Source organism: Balaenoptera musculus, chromosome 4 (assembly GCF_009873245.2).
Source record: "Balaenoptera musculus isolate JJ_BM4_2016_0621 chromosome 4, mBalMus1.pri.v3, whole genome shotgun sequence".
In the NCBI taxonomy this organism is placed as follows: Eukaryota; Metazoa; Chordata; class Mammalia; order Artiodactyla; family Balaenopteridae; genus Balaenoptera; species Balaenoptera musculus.
In genome coordinates, this window is record NC_045788.1 from 71411770 (window position 1) to 71431145 (window position 19376).

Below are 19376 nucleotides of genomic sequence, written 5' to 3' on the forward strand. Positions count from 1 at the left end.
GCCTCTCACAGCTCCCTCCCCCTGCCTCATCCCCGGTGGCCCAGTCTTTTTCCTTCCATCCTTCCCTGCTCTGCGGCCTCGAGCTTAGAGTGATAACACATCCTCGGGTGGCCCAGGACAGACTTGGTTTGCCCTTGAGGTCCTGGGGTGATTATTAACAGCATCCCCTTTTCATTCTCAAAGTATTCTAGTGTAAACAATAAATTAATGGTGAAATTAAATGGTCACCCCACCCATGCTGCACTTCCTCCATGACTATTTCTCACAATGTTTATCTTTAATTACAGCAGTCAGCCAGATATAGAAAGTGGAGACTAATCCAGACTACGTCTAGCCTCCTTCCCTCCTTCTCTCCTTTCCTTTAAATTTTACCCCCCATTTTGTTCCAAAAGGATTTATCTTAGCTAGCAAAGATGCCAGCAGGCCTCCTATAGAGAGCCACAAGCTTACTACAGGTGTACCCAAGGTTGGCTCTAAGATTTCTGTTAGTCAACTGAAAGCAAAGGACATCTAAACAGTTGTACAGAAGGGGAAACCAATTCATTATCCAGGAGAAATAGGACTATTCGTGACTCTAAGACCAGGGAGAAGAGTCTCCAGCTGGGCCGTCAAGGAGGCCACTCTGTGTGTATTGACAACATCCCAACATCCTCACTTCCACGCCTGTGCAGACAGCAAGGCCCGGGGGCTGGAGTCTCCGTTGGCCATCACTTCCCTGGCTTGTTCACGAGGCAGCACCAAACAGACAGGATGGTGGATGAGAAGCAGTGAATGTACAACTGCTGCATGACTCCAGGCCTCTCCTCCTTCCCTCTTGCCTTGGCTTTCTCTCCTCCTCTCCTCCCCGTCTAGACCTTCAAGCTCCTCAAAGCACCTTCAGACACTGAGAGTAGTTCAAAGATGTTCGCATACACATTAAAGTAGTTGCCCACTCTGATAAATGGTAAGTCTGGGGATCTTTTTATTTTCTTCCCAAATTACACTTCTGGACGAGAATTATGATTGGCCTTGGCATTTTATGATTAGGTAAGTGTGAGGTCAATTAGAAAAATCATTTGATGGAATTTTAAATTACCAATAAAAATCAACTATTTCAATTATAGGGAGAAAACATTTGAGAAAAAGTTTGAGCACCCAAAAACTTTTGCCATCAGCCTCCAAGGACCAGCCAACGACCAAAGCCTTCGGAAGGTCCAGGCCAACTGGAGGAGGCATTTGGTCAATTTTTTGCCTCAATGAACTTTCAGACCCAAAGTCTCAAACTGGCAGTTCTTGGGCTGAATCTGGTGCACCATTTTGTTTTGTTTGGCCAGCAAACTGTTTGCTTAATTGCCACTATTTTAAAATCACGAGCTTTTACATTAATAACACATATTTCTGGCTTCTCTTAGAAAAAAAAATCAAAACACCTGGCAACACCGGGCCCATATTCATGCAAAATAAACAAGATAATCAAAAACACCAGTTAAGAACCAGAGCATAGATGGGTTTTCAATCAACGGCTCTCCTTCCTTCTGTGTCACAATCCATTTTTAAACCTTCAAAAACTTGTATTACTTCCTGGAGGCATTTACCTGAAACTAAACTGCTATAGGCTGGATCCTGAGTTCCTGAATCACAAATGATTCTTGTGCCTGTTACAAGATGTTATATTCACTGGATGATCCTCTTTTCTTTTGAGAGCCTAACCAGATGTTCTCTCATTTTACACTTTTTAAAACAAAAATCCACTCAGTATCTGATCCTGAATGTGACATGGCATGTGGACTGGAGACTGGGGCTCCTCTGCTCTGGTCTGTGCAGGTGGCTGGTGGGCACCTATCCTCACAGATATACCATTTACCCACACATCTCTCCTACGTTCCAGCTGGCTGTTTCAGCCCCCTCTGCACCAACAAGGCCTCAAAGGCCCTCTCTACTCCTTTTATACAAAATATATTGCTTGATCATCTATCTGATGCATTTAACGTTTGATAGCAGCTGAAAGGATGTGAGGTGTCGGTGGAAAGGGGGCCTGAAGGACCAAGGTCACGCCGTACTCTTCCCAAACCCTGCTGACATCTTGGCAGGAAAGAGGAGGCAGAAGAAATGCGGATGCCTCTCCTGTACTCTAGTCATTCCTTCTAAACACACGATTCACGTTTATGCTTTTACCTTGCTTACACGCCAACTTCCAGGCTGAGAGCTGAATACCAATGAACTACAGTTACATTATTAGGAACATGAAAATCTTGTTCGTTGCTGAGCCAGGTTAGAGCACTAGAATTATACTGTCTTCTTTACAGTTCCAAGCTCACGATCCTTGGGTCCAACAAGATAAGATGGTCCTAGCAGTTAGGGCAAGGGTTTCCCTTGCTTATACTCTGTGTAGACACTGGGCTTCCTGTTATTAAGGGAGACAGTGTTTCCTTACAGGGCCAAGGGGTCAAGGAGAACCAGAGAAGCATCCAAACGCACTGGCACGCACTCCTCGCTGCCTGACAGTAATGAGGCCCCACGAGCATCTCCATGACCTCACATTTCTGAAAGCCCATCAGGAGCAGCAAGCCTCATAATGAGTACTCATCTACAGAGGCAGGGACAGGCAGATTATTATATAGCAAGCAATTCTGGTTCCTAAATATGCATCTCCTTTTACAAATAGTGATAGAAAAGTCTTGAAGATAAGGACACCAGGGACGGCTAGGTGCCTGGATCAACGTGCTCCTACGGGCAGCTCCTTGATGTGGGGGTCAGTTCTGCCCCCGCCAAACAGAAGACCATGGGAACGCTCTACGATCAATAGCAAATGGCTTGTTTAAAGAAGTCACCCAACGCAGGAGTCAGAGGTAAGGCGTTCAGTTCAAACTCAAGTCCAGTTTAAAAGCTTGATATTTCTGCAATTTCAATTCTGCAGCTAACCTAGTGGCAGAGGCCTGGGGACTGAATATCCATTCCACTTAATCACCTGCAGAAATGCAGTCATGTGGCTGAAATGTGTACCCGAGGTAGCCATGGAGCCATATTGAAATTCCCCTCACGTGGAGCCAGTCATGCCTAACTTAGCCCTTTTCACACACTGTTTGTCACAGAAAGTCCCTCTTGTACCTATGTCACTGTGATTCAACTCTGCTATTTTGCCTCTTTTCCCCAGGAAGATGCTTACAGATAAGTCTTTTTTGCTGCCTAGATTACAAATGAGGTTCTCTCAACAAGATGTTTATTTGGCAAAAGAAACAAGTTGTAATGCAAAAAAAGGATAGTCCTCCGGGCCTGTCATCCTTTGCTGGGCCTCCGTTGGAGCACCTGCCCAGGCCCACCCCCCAGTGGAGCCATCCAGGGCGGCAGTCCCGCCAGCTAGGCTGCCACCTCCCGGAGGACAGGTTCTAGTTTCTCTCTCCTGCTCAGCCAGGCCCACAATAAAAGCCCACTGGGTGAGTCTTCTATTTGTGCACAGGGCCAGGTCCGTCCTAAGCATGCTTCCTGGAGGCTATACCCACACAGCAAATCCAAGCGCCCTTCCAAGAGACCTTTCAGAAGAAAGAAGCATCACACACACACACACACACACACACACACACACACCCCTTAGAATTCTGAAGGCAGAATATTAAACTGAGGATGACGTTGGCCACACAGTGAAGTTCTCAGTCCCACGTATTTGTGGCTCATCCAAGGGAAACCTCTAAACAGCAGCACTGACTTGGTATTTGCCTCTTTGGCATTTGTGTCTTTACTGAATTTCATCTGCCCTATCTCCCTCACATTATAATCTCCTTGAAAGCAGGAACCATGTGTTCTGCCTCGTAATTCCTCAAAGCACCTCATCTTACGGGTCACACGCGATGAACCCAATAAAAATTAAGAATAACAATGTTTCCTATGGATTGTCTTTAAAAGAAAAATGTGAAAGCAATTTCTATAAAAACACCAGTGACGGACTATGGACCTTTACTTAACAGCTGGCCGACACACTGTTGAGGAAGCATCCTCTGATTAAACAATGGTTCCTTTATGTGTTCAATCAACAGCTACTACGTGCCTGGCACCCGGTCTGCACACCCTAAAGCATGCAACCTGGCCTCACCCCATCCGCTCCTTCATTTCCTCACTCATTCTTCCAGTGACATCTGTGTCAGTCAGGTACCATGCCATGGATCTTACTGATTCAGTAGTGCCAGAGGACTCATAATGCACAGGATGACAGAAGAGCTGAAATGAGTAGTGTTTTCAGAGGAGGGAAGCCCCTCACATGGTCCCCACCAGGACCTCATCTCAGCCTGAGCACTCGGCCTTTGGGAGCCTCCCTGACTCCCATGGCCTTCAGATGACAGCAGATGTTCACAGCTTCCCCGGCGGGCACAGCCATCAGAGAGGAAATAATTATATTAACAGTAACACAATTCCACTCAGGTTTTCTGTATGCAGCTTTTTCCTTTTAAAATACATTTTCCCAGTGGTGTCATTAAAAAATAATAATCTTCTAATAGATATTTTTATCTCCACCACAGGGCAGGTATTTCTCTCCCCTTTTACTAGTGATTCCTGGAGGGGCTACACCACTGCCTGCAGGTTACACGGGCTCCGCAAAAGCAGTCAGCCCTGTCTTCTAAATCCCAGGGAAGAAGGAATACGGGGCTTCTTTATCAGTCACTAGTTTAAAAGCTGGCAAGCTTTTCTCTCTTTACTCAGATTTAACTCTAATAGAAACTGACAGGTTCAATCTTGGTTAATTTTTTTTTAAAAACACAAGAACAAGAGCCGAGAAGTTGATCCTCAGGTATCAGCGGGAAGAAGAAAATCTACTACTTTCACCTCCAAGCCCCATGCTTACTCATCCTGAAACGACGGCGGGGACAGGTTCTCTTAAAAGCAGAGCTTCATGCCTAGTGAGCAATGGACCTGAATTTATATTGGCCGTAGAATCTTCAAGACACTACTGCTACATTAACATCCTGACATAAGACAATCTGGAGAGGGATGGAAGATGCTGCTTGGCTAGATGTTAGAGCCGTGTCTGTCTGTTTTCCTCCCTCATACAAACTGATTTCAGACCGAGAAACGTGAAGACAAAATGACACCATGAGTTCACACAACCTCTCAGCTCCAAACCCAGAAACAAGCACATAGAATTGTTTTTTTTTTAAATAATGGATTTTAAATGACATTTACTGATGAAATGGTATGCTGTCTGGGTTTGCTTCAAAATAATGGGGGTGGCTGGGGAGGAGGGAAAAGGAAAAGTGGAGGGGGGTAAAGATGAAACAAGGTTGGCTCAGAGTTGATAATTACTGAAGCTCCATGAATATTATAATACTGAAGCACCCAGAATACTAGATTCTGGACAGAATACATGATTCTGTCTACCTTTGTCTATGTTGGAAGTTTTCCAAAATAAAACATAAAAAAGAATAATAATTATATTGGAAGACTAGCAATGTTTAATAAAGGAATACTGACTTAGGTATAAGGATGGCCAAGATATATTGTTTAGCGAATAAAAAAGATGCACAAGGGTATATAAAGTATGAGTCCACTTATACACACCATGCATGCACACACACACACACACACACACACACACACACACACAAGACTGATAAATCTGTAGAAAATTTCTGGAAAAATAATAATCCTCGTATACTGTTTGAATTTTTAATGAAAATGTATTACTCTTATATAATAATTTTTTAAATTCAAGGAATGCAGCAGGGGAAGGGAAATAGTAGGGGTGAAAAATGAGATGAACATTTCCATGAACCAGAAACCACTAGAGCCAAGGGCTGGAGTCCAGAAGCAGGTAGCGACTGGAAGGTCACGTTCTGGAGGGCACTGAAATAGCGCAGGCCCCCAGCCAGGCTCACGGTGTGAAACAGGGGACCGGTGCCTGCCTCAGGCACAGTCTGTCCTCCTCATGTTCCCCTCACCACCACCTTTTCCTTCCTCCTCTGCTGCGATCTTCTGTACACATACCTTCCGCCTCTTTGAGCTCCTGGTTTCTGATAGAGGCATGTTAAAATGTCACTCCATCATTGTGGACTCATTGTTTTCTCCTTGTAATACTGTCAGTTTCTGTTCTGCAAGTACCTTATATTGCTTCGGGTATATAGTAAAAGTATAAAACAAGCCTGCATAGATGCTAAATTGCTGATGGTGCTTTCCTCAGGGGAGGGGGGGAAGAAGGGGAACAGAGCAACAACACCCTAGCTGCAAGGAATCCAGGAAAGAGAGTCTCCAGCCTTTTTGTCTTCCATAAAGGGAGGCAGGCTTCCATGGCAGGACATTCCTCAAACATGGGAAGGGGTTTCAGATGCTGAGAAGCCAAAATATCAGCACTAATTATGCTAAATTATCAGTTGCTCCAGTTTCACATACCATGAGGAAACTGAACCTCAGAGGTTAAGTGACTTCCCTAAGGTCACAGAACCACGTGGCTGAGTGGAACTGGATAAAATTGCTACCACCAGTAGGAAGTGCTACTCTGTGCCAGGCACACTGTTTAATTTAGCCTCCAGTCAACTCCACCATATACAGTACTGTACAGTGCTATACTCTCCAGGTCTCAGCTAAAGAAACTGAAGCTCAGAGAGATCAAGAAACTTCCCCAAGGTCACACAGCCATGAGTGGCAGAGGTGGTATCAGTCCACTTCCTCCCCTCCTACTTCTGTGCTAGTCCTCACTTCCTTCCCAATGTCCCTGAGAGCCCTTCTCCAGTCCCAGGAGTGGGATAAAGCAGCCTGCAAATAAGCTGGACATTTTCATTCCAAGCATCTGGAAAGAGGTTAGGCTGGCACAAATGCTATCAATAAAAACCACATGACCCAAAAAGGTAAAAGAGTGGACACTATTCAAATATTTACCACAAAAGCAAATTCCTGCCTGGTGGGGTTATCAGCAGCTGACAGGATTAGCCTGCTGCTTCCACCTCATGGTGGGTTTGGGCTCAAACCAGCACACAGCCAGCCTGTGGAGCCAAGAGAGAATGAACCGGAAGCCCATGGCCCCCACCAACAAAGCTGCCATTCAGCAGCTCCTCAGGCGGCAGCTTCAAGACAGAGTGACCATGACCAATGGCTGTGACCCCAGCTCCTCAAAACACAGACACACACACACACACACACACACACACACATTCACACACTCACTCATTCCAGGCTCAGCAGGAGCCCTGTGACCTGGCTAAGCCACTGCCAGGCTTCCTAGCCCCAGGGGCCTCCCCTGATGACCCAGGCCACAGTCTGGGCCCCGGCTCCTGCAGGGGGTGGGTGGTGGACCTCAGGCCTGGTGCCTCACGGAGACTTTGAGGGCTGCCTCCCAGCCTCCCTCCCTCCCAGCCTCCCTCCCTTCCAGTCTCCCACTCTCCCAGCCTCCCACCCTCCCAGCCTCCCTCCCTCCCAGTCTCCCTCCCTTCCAGTCTCCCACTCTCCCAGCCTCCCACCCTCCCAGCCTCCCTCCCTCCCAGTCTCCCTCCCTTCCAGTCTCCCACTCTCCCAGCCTCCCACCCTCCCAGCCTCCCTCCCTCCCAGCCTCCCTCCCTTCCAGTCTCCCACTCTCCCAGCCTCCCACCCTCCCAGCCTCCCTCCCTCACACCCTCCCTCCCTCACACCCTCCCACCCGTTTCCCTCATAAGCTCCAGTTCCACACCCTTTGTTCCTGCTCACTCAAGGATCTTATAAAAAAGCCAGACCACTGTCCTCTGCTAAAAAGTGAGGGTTTAACACTTTGGTAGGGGTAGAACTGCCAGATTTAGCAAAGAAAGAAGGGAAGAAAGGAAAGGGAGAGAGGGAGAGAAGGGAGGAAGGGAACCCAACAGGATACCCAGTTAAATTTAAATTTCAGATAAACAACAAATACTTGTGTAAGTATATCCCTATACAATATTTGGGATATACTTACATAAAACAAGTATTCGTTGTTTATCTGCAATTTGATTTAACTGGGTATCCTGCATTTTAACTGGCAACCCTATATGGCTGGGAGTGGGGTAGAAGAGGAGGGATACAGAAAAACACATCAGCTGGAAAGGAAAACACAAATGCAGTTGTGATGATTAAGGAGGGAGGGAGACAACGCCTTTACTGAGAGTCTCTTTTACACCAGAAACTTGCATGTGCATTATTTCATTTGAGTGTTCCAGTAATTCTGTGTATTAAACATATTTATGCCCACTTACAGATGAAAACACAGAAGTTCAGAAAATCAACTGACTTACAAAGTGTCACATGGATAATTTGTGAAAGGCAGGACTATAATCCACGGCTTCTGAGTATAATCTGAGCGCTATTTCTTCTACATATGGCTGCTTTGCCTGCTGATACACCCTTATAATTTTTATAGGTTGTACACAAAGCGGATCCAACAGTTTTCTTTACTTTTCCAATACATTCATAAGGAAGTAAATTCTAAACGGCATCCTGGACTAACACATATTTGCAAAATACAGTCGTCTATTTACAGAGATCATTCTACTTACAGAGAAAGCACTAGACCTTTCTCTCCTTTGGGCCACTTATCCCAACTAACCACATTGCCCAGCTAACCACAGTTCCCTGACAAAGAGGCAGAGAAAGAGTCAAGACAGGAAGGACAATGTTCCACTCAAGATGACCACTGCTCCCCAATTTTCAGATGAGGAAGGTCATGAGATATTTGACTCAACAAAATCTTACAGGGACCCAAGAGGAAAAGACTCCTCTATCCCTATGCCAGCATCCCACGAGCCATCATTTTCCCGAAAACACAGTTGATTTGGTGTTATGTTCTGGGGGGGAAATTGTTTTTTAAAAAGCTATCTCTCAAAAGGACAGTGGGAAATACTTTCTCCTCCAGCCCCCCAAGCCTCTAACATTTGTGGCACACAATCGAAGGGAAACAGCCATAAAAATGACTTAATATGTGCTTTTTTTGAAGTACAGTAACTGTCGGACAAGTGACTATAAAAATAACACAGCTGAGAAGGTCTAGATTTATTTCTGCTTAGTGAATTTCCAGATCAGAATGTGCTCTGTTCATCAGTTAAGTTTTGCTTTTGTGCTGTTTGGTTTCTAAATTTTCCTTTCTTTTCACAGATGCTAGCAGCTTCTGTTTATGACAAAATCTTGCCCATCTCACAGTCCACACTCAGGGAGACCACGTGGCAGTCAGGCCCCACTGTCAGTTCCTGGGGGAGGGGCAGTGCCCACAGAGGTGGGCAGACAGCCGCGGGGATTCCCCACCAGCTACGATGGCCAAGTCCATGGAGATGGGGCTGAGCCTGTGTGAACATCGCAAGGGCTCGGCGCTGCCTGCCCTTGCTCAGGCCCTGTTTACTCCCCTGCCTTCATCCCCCCTCTTGCTTCTCCCACCCCTCCCTACAAACACACACACACACACACACACACACACACACACACACACACGCACAGACTCCAAAGTGGCAGACAACTAACACTTGATCTTTTGGGCCACTGGAGCCTCCAGTTTTCTTGTGGAAGATGGCAAAAAACCACACTCTGTTTCCGCCCCAGCCAGCACCAAACATTCTCAGCCTGAAACAGAGGACAAATACCCAAAGGCAATTACCCAGAACTGGCGGGCACAGATTAGCGCCTGGCAGTCATTTGCAGACTTACTTATCAGAGGTCTTTAGAAACATTTCAGCTGGAGGGGGGTGGAAGGCGGGGAGAACATGGACGGACTTTTAATTTCTGTTGATTCTGAGGGCGCAAGCCCTACAAACAAGGCATTTTTTTGGACTCTACCAGCTGCCCTGACGCAGGGGTCTCATCTGTCTCATTGTACAGAATGATAACTAAAGATTCCGAAGGTGAGAAAAACTCAACTTCATTTTGGATCTAAAATCTTTCCAAGATTTCTTTTGAAAAAGCCAATTAAATTGATTTAAGTTTCACTGTTTGTAAAATCCTCAAGGTACAGAAAACATAAATTCTGGCCAACACCATTTACATTAAGTGTGATCAGGTTTCCATTTATATTACATGAGAAGATTCCAAACCGAGGCTTGGAGGCCTCAGGGCTCTAACTGCACTTAATAGTTAGCCTGGTCTAAGGATCCCTGGGGCACTGGCCCTACGGAGCAGTGAGGAGCTCACCAGCTGACAAGCAACCTCAGGTCAAGGAAAGACGATGCGGAAATGGTGAGGGTTGGAAGGGCTGGGATCACAAATGCCAGGGCTGAAAGAGGGAGGCCACCTGCTCCCATCCTCAGATGCAGGAGCCCAAGCGTGGTGGCTGAGCAGGCACCAGCACATAGGACATCAGACCCTCAGTGCTCCTTCCATCTCCTCCCAGGATCTTCGTTCCCTGACCAGGGATTGAACCCGTGTCCCCTTGCAGTGGAAGCGTGGAGTCTTAACCACTGGATTGCCAAGGAAGTCCCTCCTCCCTTTGTTAAATCAAGACCCCCAGACGTAAGATGCACCTTGTATGAAGGTGAGGGAATGAGGCAGGGAGGCTGCTATAAGTACAAGGGCAGATGTTTGCCCAAACCTCCCCCTTCCCCACACACAGCAGAGTAAAGGGCTCCACTTTGTCACTCTGGGGTAACCTGCAGGAGGATTATGTAAGGGAGAACAGCCCACCAGGCCCAGGAGTTATCGACTCATTCAGAGGCCTTGCAGGAATTTCCTGTTGTGTGATCTGGGTCTTGCAAATAACTACAACCAAGCCGAGGCTGTCACTCTCCTCTCTCTTAGAGGAAACGCGTGTTCTTGAGTCACCAGTTGCCGGTGCCCTGCAGCTCTCCAAAGACTGGGCCTAGCTCTGAGAATGCCCACAGGGAGCCAGCAGGAGGGTGTGCACTGAGAACGAAGGGTGGGCCAGCCCAGGGGGCAGTGAAATCCCAGCTCCAGGCTCTGGGTGAGCTATGGCTCTGGCCAGAGGAGGAAGAGTCAGCAACATGGAACTCTCTGTATCCAGGGCCGTGGGCCTAGTTTTTAACGAAAACCTACATGTGCTTCTGCTTTTCCTTTCCTTTTTTAATTTTTTTAAATTGTAAGACATATACTACGTACAAAGGAGTACATGCAAACACAGGCACCGTCCCTCAAGTGGAGCACAAAAGCAATGCAGGCCTCCAGCGGCAATCCCCACCCGTGTCTGTGTTCCCACCACTCCCCCGCTCCCTCCAGAGGCAACGGTCATGCTGGCTTTGGGAACCATCATTCCCTTGGTTTTCCTTATGATGTTCACCACTTGCGTATATATCCCTAAAGATTACATTTCCATTTTGCCTATCAATGCACATAGCTAGCTCCCCGTCTGCTCGTTTTATCTTTATATAATACTCAGTTAGATGAATATATTATATTTATCCATTCTGCTGTCTATGAGGATTTAGGTTGTTTTTGGTTTGGGCTACTACAAATAATGCCGCGACGAACACTCTTGAATGTGTCTCCTGGTCCTCAGGTGCTGGAGTTTCTTCATGCTGCACACCTGACAGGGAAACACTGCAGCACGAGAATGCGCTTTTCACTAGGAGATGCCAATCTGTGTTCCAAAATTATGCTGCCTCTCCCTCCCTGAAAGACACTGATAAACCCACTCCACTTATACAGAGGAGGGGTCACGGTGACTCGAGGCCAAGAAAACCTAGTTCATCACCAGACTGGCAAGTTAAAGCTATATCTTGATACCTCCTCTATAAGACAAAGCCCAAGATTTTAAAATTCTGAGCTGAGCCAGAACCAACAATCCAAATGGCTGGGCTTTCCACAAGAAAAAATGTCACAAACTCTGCCAAATGAATGAACTAACATCTACGGATTCGGTGCAGACCCACCTGCCCATACTACTAAATATAAGCAGTAAGTACAAACGTGTCCCTGAGATATTCAGCACAGAAAGTCTGCAGACCGATCAATCCCAATCTGCCGAGGGTGGAGGGGGAGTGAGGAGGGGTCCTGGAGGCCGCCCACCAGCTGCTGCCACATACCTGTACACTGGCTGCATCTCCCTTGCTATGCCAATGACGGCGCCGGGCAGGAAGTTATCGAACTCCTCAAACAATTCCCGGATGTTGGTCTTGTACTTTAGGTCTAGGTCCAGCTGAATTATCCGCAGGATCTCTGGAGGAAAGAACAATACAATAATGAGACAGACACACATCCTGGGAGGCTCAGCCTCTGACAGAAAATGAAGTGGAAGGTGCAGAAAAGGGTACTGGATTATTCTTGCTGTCACTGAATAATGCAAAGACACTGCTTGAAACAAAGGCCCTTCGTCTACCAGCAAGCCCCCACTCACTAGAAGCCTTCATAAAAAACAGTGGCCCTGTAGATTTCCTTCCAATTGCAGACATACAGTTTCTATAAAACTAGGCAACCAGATCCCCCAGTTCAGGCCACTGTCCTGGTGTAATTGTCAAAAGAGCACCATTTCATTCTCAAAAGTATCTGATTTAGATGATACGGTACATGGACACCCTACTGAAAACTCAAAGCATACAGGTGTTTCTCTTTGGGGTACAGGTAGTAAGTCACCCACAGAAGTCATTATTGCTTCAGGTTCTTATTACTATATATTTCTTCAAACCTAGATATGTGTGGAGTTAGGACGCTGACCCAGAGAGAAACAGCTAAAAGACCTCAGATACTGGTTTTTTTTTTTTTAACATCTTTATTGGGTATAATTGCTTTACAGTGTTGTGTTAGTTTCTGCTTTCTAACAAAGTGAATCAGCTGTATGTATACATGTATCCCCATATCCCCTCCCTCTTGCGTCTCCCTCCCACCCTCCATATCCCACCCCTCTAGGTGGTCACAAAGCACGGAGCTGATCTCCCTGTGCCATGCAGCTGCTTCCCACTAGCTAGCTATTTTACATCTGGTAGTGTATATATGTCCATGCCACTCTCTCACTTCGTCCCAGCTTACCCTTCCCCCTCCCCGTGTCTTCAAGTCCATTCTCTACATCTGTGTCTTTATTCCTGTCCTGCCCCTAGGATCATAAGAACCATTTTCTTTTTAGATTCCATATATATGTGTTAGCATACGGTATTTGTTTTTCTCTTTCTGACTTACTTCACTCTGTATGACAGACTCTAGATCCATCCACCTCAGTACAAATAACTCAATTTCGTTTCTCAAAAACTAGTTTTTAAAGACAGTCTTAAAAATAATCATATTTATAAGCATCATAGTTACTAGTCTGTCATAAGATCAAGGCCAAACAGTGACTTTGAGAAATCCTGAAACAACTGGATTAGTTTAGATCTATCCCTGAATTAAAGCTGGCTATTAATTTTTTATTCCAGCTTGCAAAACTCATATCTAGTTTCTTGAACTGGATATTGTACACAAAGGGTTTTATTCTTTCTTCTAAGTTGTAATATGCATTCAGCTGAGAAGTATATTTCCCATATCCACCGAACTTTCCAACTCAAGTTACACTTCCAGTTTCTTCCCCCAATTAGTTTTTGTATACTTGCAGGGTCAGGTTTTGTTTTGTACCTTCCTTCTTTAAAAATGATAAATAGTACTTCTAGAGACAACTACCCTATCCTCATTACACCTACAGTCTGCTTGATATGTCACTTACCAGTTGAAATTACAGTAACAATTCTGTGCTGTAAATATAAAAATGTTTAAAGAGAATACTGACAAATAAGGTTTATAGAAAGATCATATTAACTTAAGACTTGGCTATGGCTAAAGATGGGAGAGCAAAATGTATTTGAAATTTGACAGAATTTTTACTTCACAATAATTTAATATTACTGATAAAAGTGAAGGGGCAGTTGAAAATGGGTAATACTGAAATAACTGTTAACTAGCTTATGGAATAATGTGCTCATAGTTAGCCAAAGATAGCAGAAGACTAAAATGGTGCTCTGAAGTTCTGACATGGCACTTACAGCTGCAAGTTGCTAGGTTACAAGCAAGGTGTACACAGATGGAAATGAACAAATAATATAAAAAGTCTATGTAGATAGATAGGAGATTCATATTTTATTTCTCCAGTGACATATTTACAGTTGAATATAAATTAAAGGCCTGCTTGCACACCAAAGCCAGGTCCTTTAGGTGGTTCAGTCAAAGAGGTAAGACCTCCGGCTGGCTCACACGAGAAGCGTCCACTCCTTGGCCCAGGTTTTGGGATTCTGCCAGCCTTGAGTTCATCAATAATTTTTTCAGTATCCTTAGGTGTCAGATCCTCAAAGTAGTTGTCATTTATTTGAACCACTGGTGTGTTTACACAGGCCCCTGAACATTCCACTTCTATAAGAGTGAAAAGTTTGTCTGGTGTAGTCTCTCCAACCTTTATTCCAAGCTTCTTCTGAATGGCCTACAGTATGCTGTCGGAGTTACGAAGCACGCAAGGCGTAGTAGTGCAGACTTGAACATATTTTCCAACTGGCTTTTGGTTATACATTGTATAAAAAGTTGCTACTTCATATACTCTCAATGGAGGTACTTGTAAAACTTCTGCAACCTTGTTCATAGCAGAGATGGGCAGCCATCCATTCTGTCTTTGGGCTAAATCCTGGCCTGGAAGCACAGCTGCTGCTTTATGCCCTTCCGGGTAGTTTTTTACAATGGCCTCTATCCTCTTATAGTTTTCCGGTGTGAAATCAAATGGAGTAGCTGGGTTATTCTCAGGAGTATATCTGTGCACAAATAAGGCTCCTCCAGCTCCATTCTGCACAGCTGTCTTATGCAAATTCCTTATATGTCTTCCCCACTGGGCAGCGAAGCCAGCCGCGCGGGCCCAGAGCACCGCAGAGAGGAACATGGCAGGCCAAGCTGCGGGCCTTCGGGCCGCGCCAGGCCTACTGTTATGTTTTTAATCCACTGTCTGAAAGACTAACTGAGCTATAATTAGACAGACTGACTCTCACAATCACCTGGCTCTTAAGAGCTGTTTGCTTCCGTTGCCCCCAGATGACTCAGGGGCGAGAAGGGAGAAGAGAGGCGCTGAGTTCATTCTCCATCCTTCATCCAACAGGACTGTCTGAGCTCCTGGGCCGGTGGTGCCAGCAGGGGACCAGACACCAAGCTGACTGGGCCCTGCCCTCAGGGAGGGACACTCAGGTGACTGAAAACAGTAAGGGGGCACCTAGTGCTGACGTGACGTGGAAGAGGGGCCACTCGGGGTTAAGTGATGAAGGAGAAAGAGTAGTACTAAGAGAAGGCCTAGCCTGGGAATCAGACCACAAGGGAGCAGATTCCAGTTCTGTTGCTGATGAATTCTGTGACCCTGGGGAAATTATTTCAGTTCTCTAGACCTTAGTTTTTTCATTTGTTAGTGCGGATGATACAGTGTGCCTCGTGAGGCTGTGACGCCGAGAAGACGAGATAACAGGTGGGAAACATCATCCAGGCTGTAGGCGCCACAGGAACCCAGGGTCTGGAGAGTAGGGAACTCACTAGAGCTTGAGGCAGTTGAGGAAGACTGAACGGAAGAAGGGGACTTGGGCTTGAGGAGCAGTGAGCTAACAGCACCGCCTACCCAGAATGCCGGGCTCCCCCCTCAACCACCCTTTCACGGTGCTGTCAGGACCCACTGCCCATGGAGGCCCCCTGAAGACAGGGACCCCATCTTTGGCATCTTGGCCTCCGTCCACTCATAGTGCGGGGCCTGGCATTCAGTAAATACTCAGGAACGTTTGTGGAATTCAACAGTCATTCTCTAGATTAGTTTTTGAAGACATCACAGCTCATGATTCAAGAAAACTGATTCATTTGTCTCTGTTCTACTTTCCTTTGTGATGCAGAAACAAATCAGTAATTGACATCCCACATGAGTTTTCTGAAAAAAAGAAAGTGCCAGTAGGTGAGAATCCAGCTGCCCAGGCCAGAGGGGAGCAGGCTGCCTCTTGGGCCCCTGTGGGAAGCGGGTAGATGAGAATGGGCCCCAGGCCAGCTCGGAGCCGGCGGCCTGCCTGCCTTCACACCGCCCACCCCACACGCAAACGTGAGCAAAACTGCCACTTTCCCTCCTGCACTAAAGACAATGATCACAGCTACCTAGAAACTAGGAAGGGTGGTGACCCAGGAGCCCGGAGGTCAGCAAGCCCATGTGGTGACACGGCTGCCTCCTAGAAGCTGCCCTACGCCGGGAAGGAGAAGAGAGACAGGCCACGAGGTGGAGTCTCGGGGCACCTGCTGCTCTCAGAGGTGGCCCTGGGGAGCAGAGGTCAGGAACCTGATGGTGAGCTTAGGGAAGGACACTGTGTCCCAGGAGAGAATGTCCAGGCATGAGCTGCAGCCATCAAGAAGTCATGATGGGGAGGCCCCACCGCGCCCCCCCCCGGCCATTTCTCTCCTTTCTTTCAGTCCACCTCCTGCGTCCCGAGCTCCCAAGTCCAGGGTCTCAGGCAGCTCTTACACAAGGTAGAGCAGAGCCCTCATGAGACAGGGACAGGATGGCACCATCATCCCAAACAGAGAAATCACGTCATCGCCAGGGGTGGGGATGGCGAGAGGGCAAAAGGGTGTTTGACCTGGAGATGGGAGGCCTCAAGGAAGTATGGTGGTAGTTTTGTGGCACCGTCAGGGCTATGAAAGAAAGGGAACTCTCATCCTCACGGCCCTGGGAGTACTTCCAATAATATCAGCGAACGCCACATAAGAAGCACCCTTTCTCCGAGTGGTTTTTAAGTGTCCGGTATTATTACACAGGCGACAGTTTTATTTCTCATAACCACCCGACATGTTAAGTGGAGTTATTCCCATGTTTAAATGAAGAGCCAGAGGCTTAGAAAGGTTAAAAACAATAGCCCAAGGTCCCACAACCAACAGGTCTCGGAGCTGGGATCTGAACCCAGGTCTGCGTGACTTGAAAGCCCAGCATACTCCTCCCAGTAGACCCTGATTCTGCTTGTGATGGGAGAGGAGCTCCTGGGAGGTAAGTTTTAGCTCCAGTGCTACCCGCACAGGAGGCCTGGGAGCACGGAGAAGTGCCAAAGACCTTGATAGACAAAAAGCAGAGCAACAGCCTGGCCTAATGAGAATTATGAGGAAGTCCTCTATATAAAAGCGGTAATTTCACTATAATTAGAGAAATTCCTGATCGAGGGGCCATTCGGTCTGTCAATCAGTCATTCTTCCTTGAAAGCTTACCATGTGCTATGTGTACTCTCTGTGTACTTTCAAGATCATCTAAATCCTACTTAATCTGCCTGAAGCAACCCGAACACCTCCTTCCCTGGCCTGCCTGGACAGGACCTGGGCAGAGGGCCGAGCTCAAGGACATCAGATTCTCTTGAGGAGACCCAGTTCCTGCATCTGGGCAGAGCCTGGCCTTGTCTTAATATGCCCCTCAGTAAATCTGAGCACTTTCCCAGACCTTTAGGGACTGGCTGGGAGTGAACTTGGGAAGGTCACATGCAGCCCTAAGACACAGGAATTTGAGATGCTTTAATATTTTTTATAACTCCTCCTTGGTAAAGCACCTTTCAGGAAGGATTTGCTTAAGCTTGGGAAGACTTCTTTCAAGAGGGCCTTCACCACACAAGGTTAACTGATTAGGAAGGAAAGAGGCAGCAGCTCCAGCATGAAGTGACCCCTTCACACCAATGTCAAAGGACTGACCCAGTTGTCAACTTTCAGGCTGAGGCAGGAGGACACTCCCTCCTATTCAGGGAGGCCGACAGCTCCCAGCACAGCCTGCACTAACATGCAGGCATCTGTCCAGACAGTTATCCTTTTATGTAATTGTGAAATAAGATGCCAAGTTGTAAATGTCGCTGCTGAAAAGAGGAAGATGCTTACCAGGAAGGCTGGAATTCATTAGGATGAGATTTTTTTAAAGGGCCCTGTTCCTCTGGTCCTTGATATAGTCATCTCTGTGGGAACTACATCTGGAGCATTTTATACATAATGCTGAAAGACTGTTTTGAGGATGAAACAAGGTTGATATGTGGAAGTAGCAGCCACAGTGATGGCCCAGATAAGATGCTGGTTGGAGGACAGCTGTAATGACAGCAGTAAGACCACTGAAATGTAAGGAATAAATGAATGAGATAACTGCCCCCAAAGCGAAGAGGAGATGAAATCTATAAAGCATGGGGGAGAATGTCTGAGCAAAAGGAGGAGGAGTAGTCTACAAGACGCAAAAAAAAGTCTTGCATCTCAGGCTGGTTGAATGTCCGCCATGTCAGAATCCCATGAGAAGAAAGCAAAAAAGGTAGTGGACAGAATAATCTAGGATAATGGATTTGAAAAGGGAACCTGATAATAACTGAGGCCAATATATCCATTTACAAATGGGGAAACTGAGGACCAAAGAAGCAGAAGGACTTGCCAGGGATTACACAGTCCAGCTAAGTGGCCAAGCTGATTCCAGAACTCAGGTCTTCTGACTCCCTAGCCAATGCTCTCATGTTAACTAGCCCCCCTGCCACCACCCACTCCCAGCATGGACCATGAACTCCTAGGGAGCAGAAGATATTGTGTAATGGCCCAAAGGGTTGTGCACAAGACTTGCCAGGCACCCAACACAACTAGCTCATGGAGGATCCGCAAATTACCCATGAAAATGTAAACCTGAAGATTAATAAGTAGTAGCCAAAGAAAAGAAAGACTTCCATGACCCACACAGTTTGTAGTCAACTTTTGGAAATGGGAAAATGGCTCTCCATATTCTCACATTAACTTCAGGCAGAGATGTTAAAAAAACAAACAAATCTTTACATTCCTCTAAGAACACACCTTGAGCTGTGCTAAATTCAAAGGGAGGCAGGAACCTGACTTAGCATCTCAGAGCCACCCATGGAGACTCAAGCTCAGCGCCCCGTGTGAGAGCCACAGCAACCAGCAGTCAAGCATTGTCCGCCCCGTGCCCACCATCCTCTGTTCTAGACAGACCTGTGCATTCCCGGGAATGTGTCTGCTGCTACATTCAATCAGTTGGGTGAGGGGCATTCCGACCAGCCCCTCAGACTTAAAATCTTCTCACATATGTGTTTAAATCACAAAACAAGAACTGAAGTATCAGTGTGTGCCTACGTCATGTTCTCAGGTAGAAGGAAGCTTGGCTCACGTGTTAGGAAGAGACCTGTGTGTGCACCTGGTGTTTGAGGAACACACTTGTGGCTGGTCATCCTCCTCAGGTGAGTTCAACTCCCTGATGCTGGTTGCCCAGGCCTCTTGGTAAATGATGGAACCTGGAAGAGCTTCTGGCATTCCCACCTCATGGCTCAGCAGCTGGAGCTTTAAACGCTGGTTTCCATGGAGGACAATAGTTCGGCAAGAGCTCAGAAAAGCTGACCTGGGCTATTTCAGGAAACGGAAGAATTGCTGCCTACAAGGTATAGAAGGTGGTTCAGGGGTCACACAGGACTGGTGAATGTGTGATCACAAGATAGGATCCACTGAAGTATGTCAACTCAAACTGGGAAAAGATGCTCAGGACCTAGGTGGGCTTTCTGGTCTAAGACATACTTCCTCTTGAG

At 46.7% G+C, this 19376-nt stretch overlaps 1 protein-coding gene and 1 pseudogene across 1 annotated transcript in view; both read right to left on the minus strand.

The window, feature by feature from the left end:
• The window catches only part of XXYLT1 (xyloside xylosyltransferase 1), a 186468-nt gene that overhangs the window by 62401 nt on the left and 104691 nt on the right, over positions 1-19376 (minus strand). Inside the window, exon 3 of the mRNA XM_036851527.1 lies at positions 11916-12048. Coding sequence (XP_036707422.1) covers positions 11916-12048 — 133 coding nt within the window. The remainder of the gene's footprint in view (positions 1-11915; positions 12049-19376) is intronic.
• LOC118894864 lies at positions 13905-14723 on the minus strand (annotated as a pseudogene).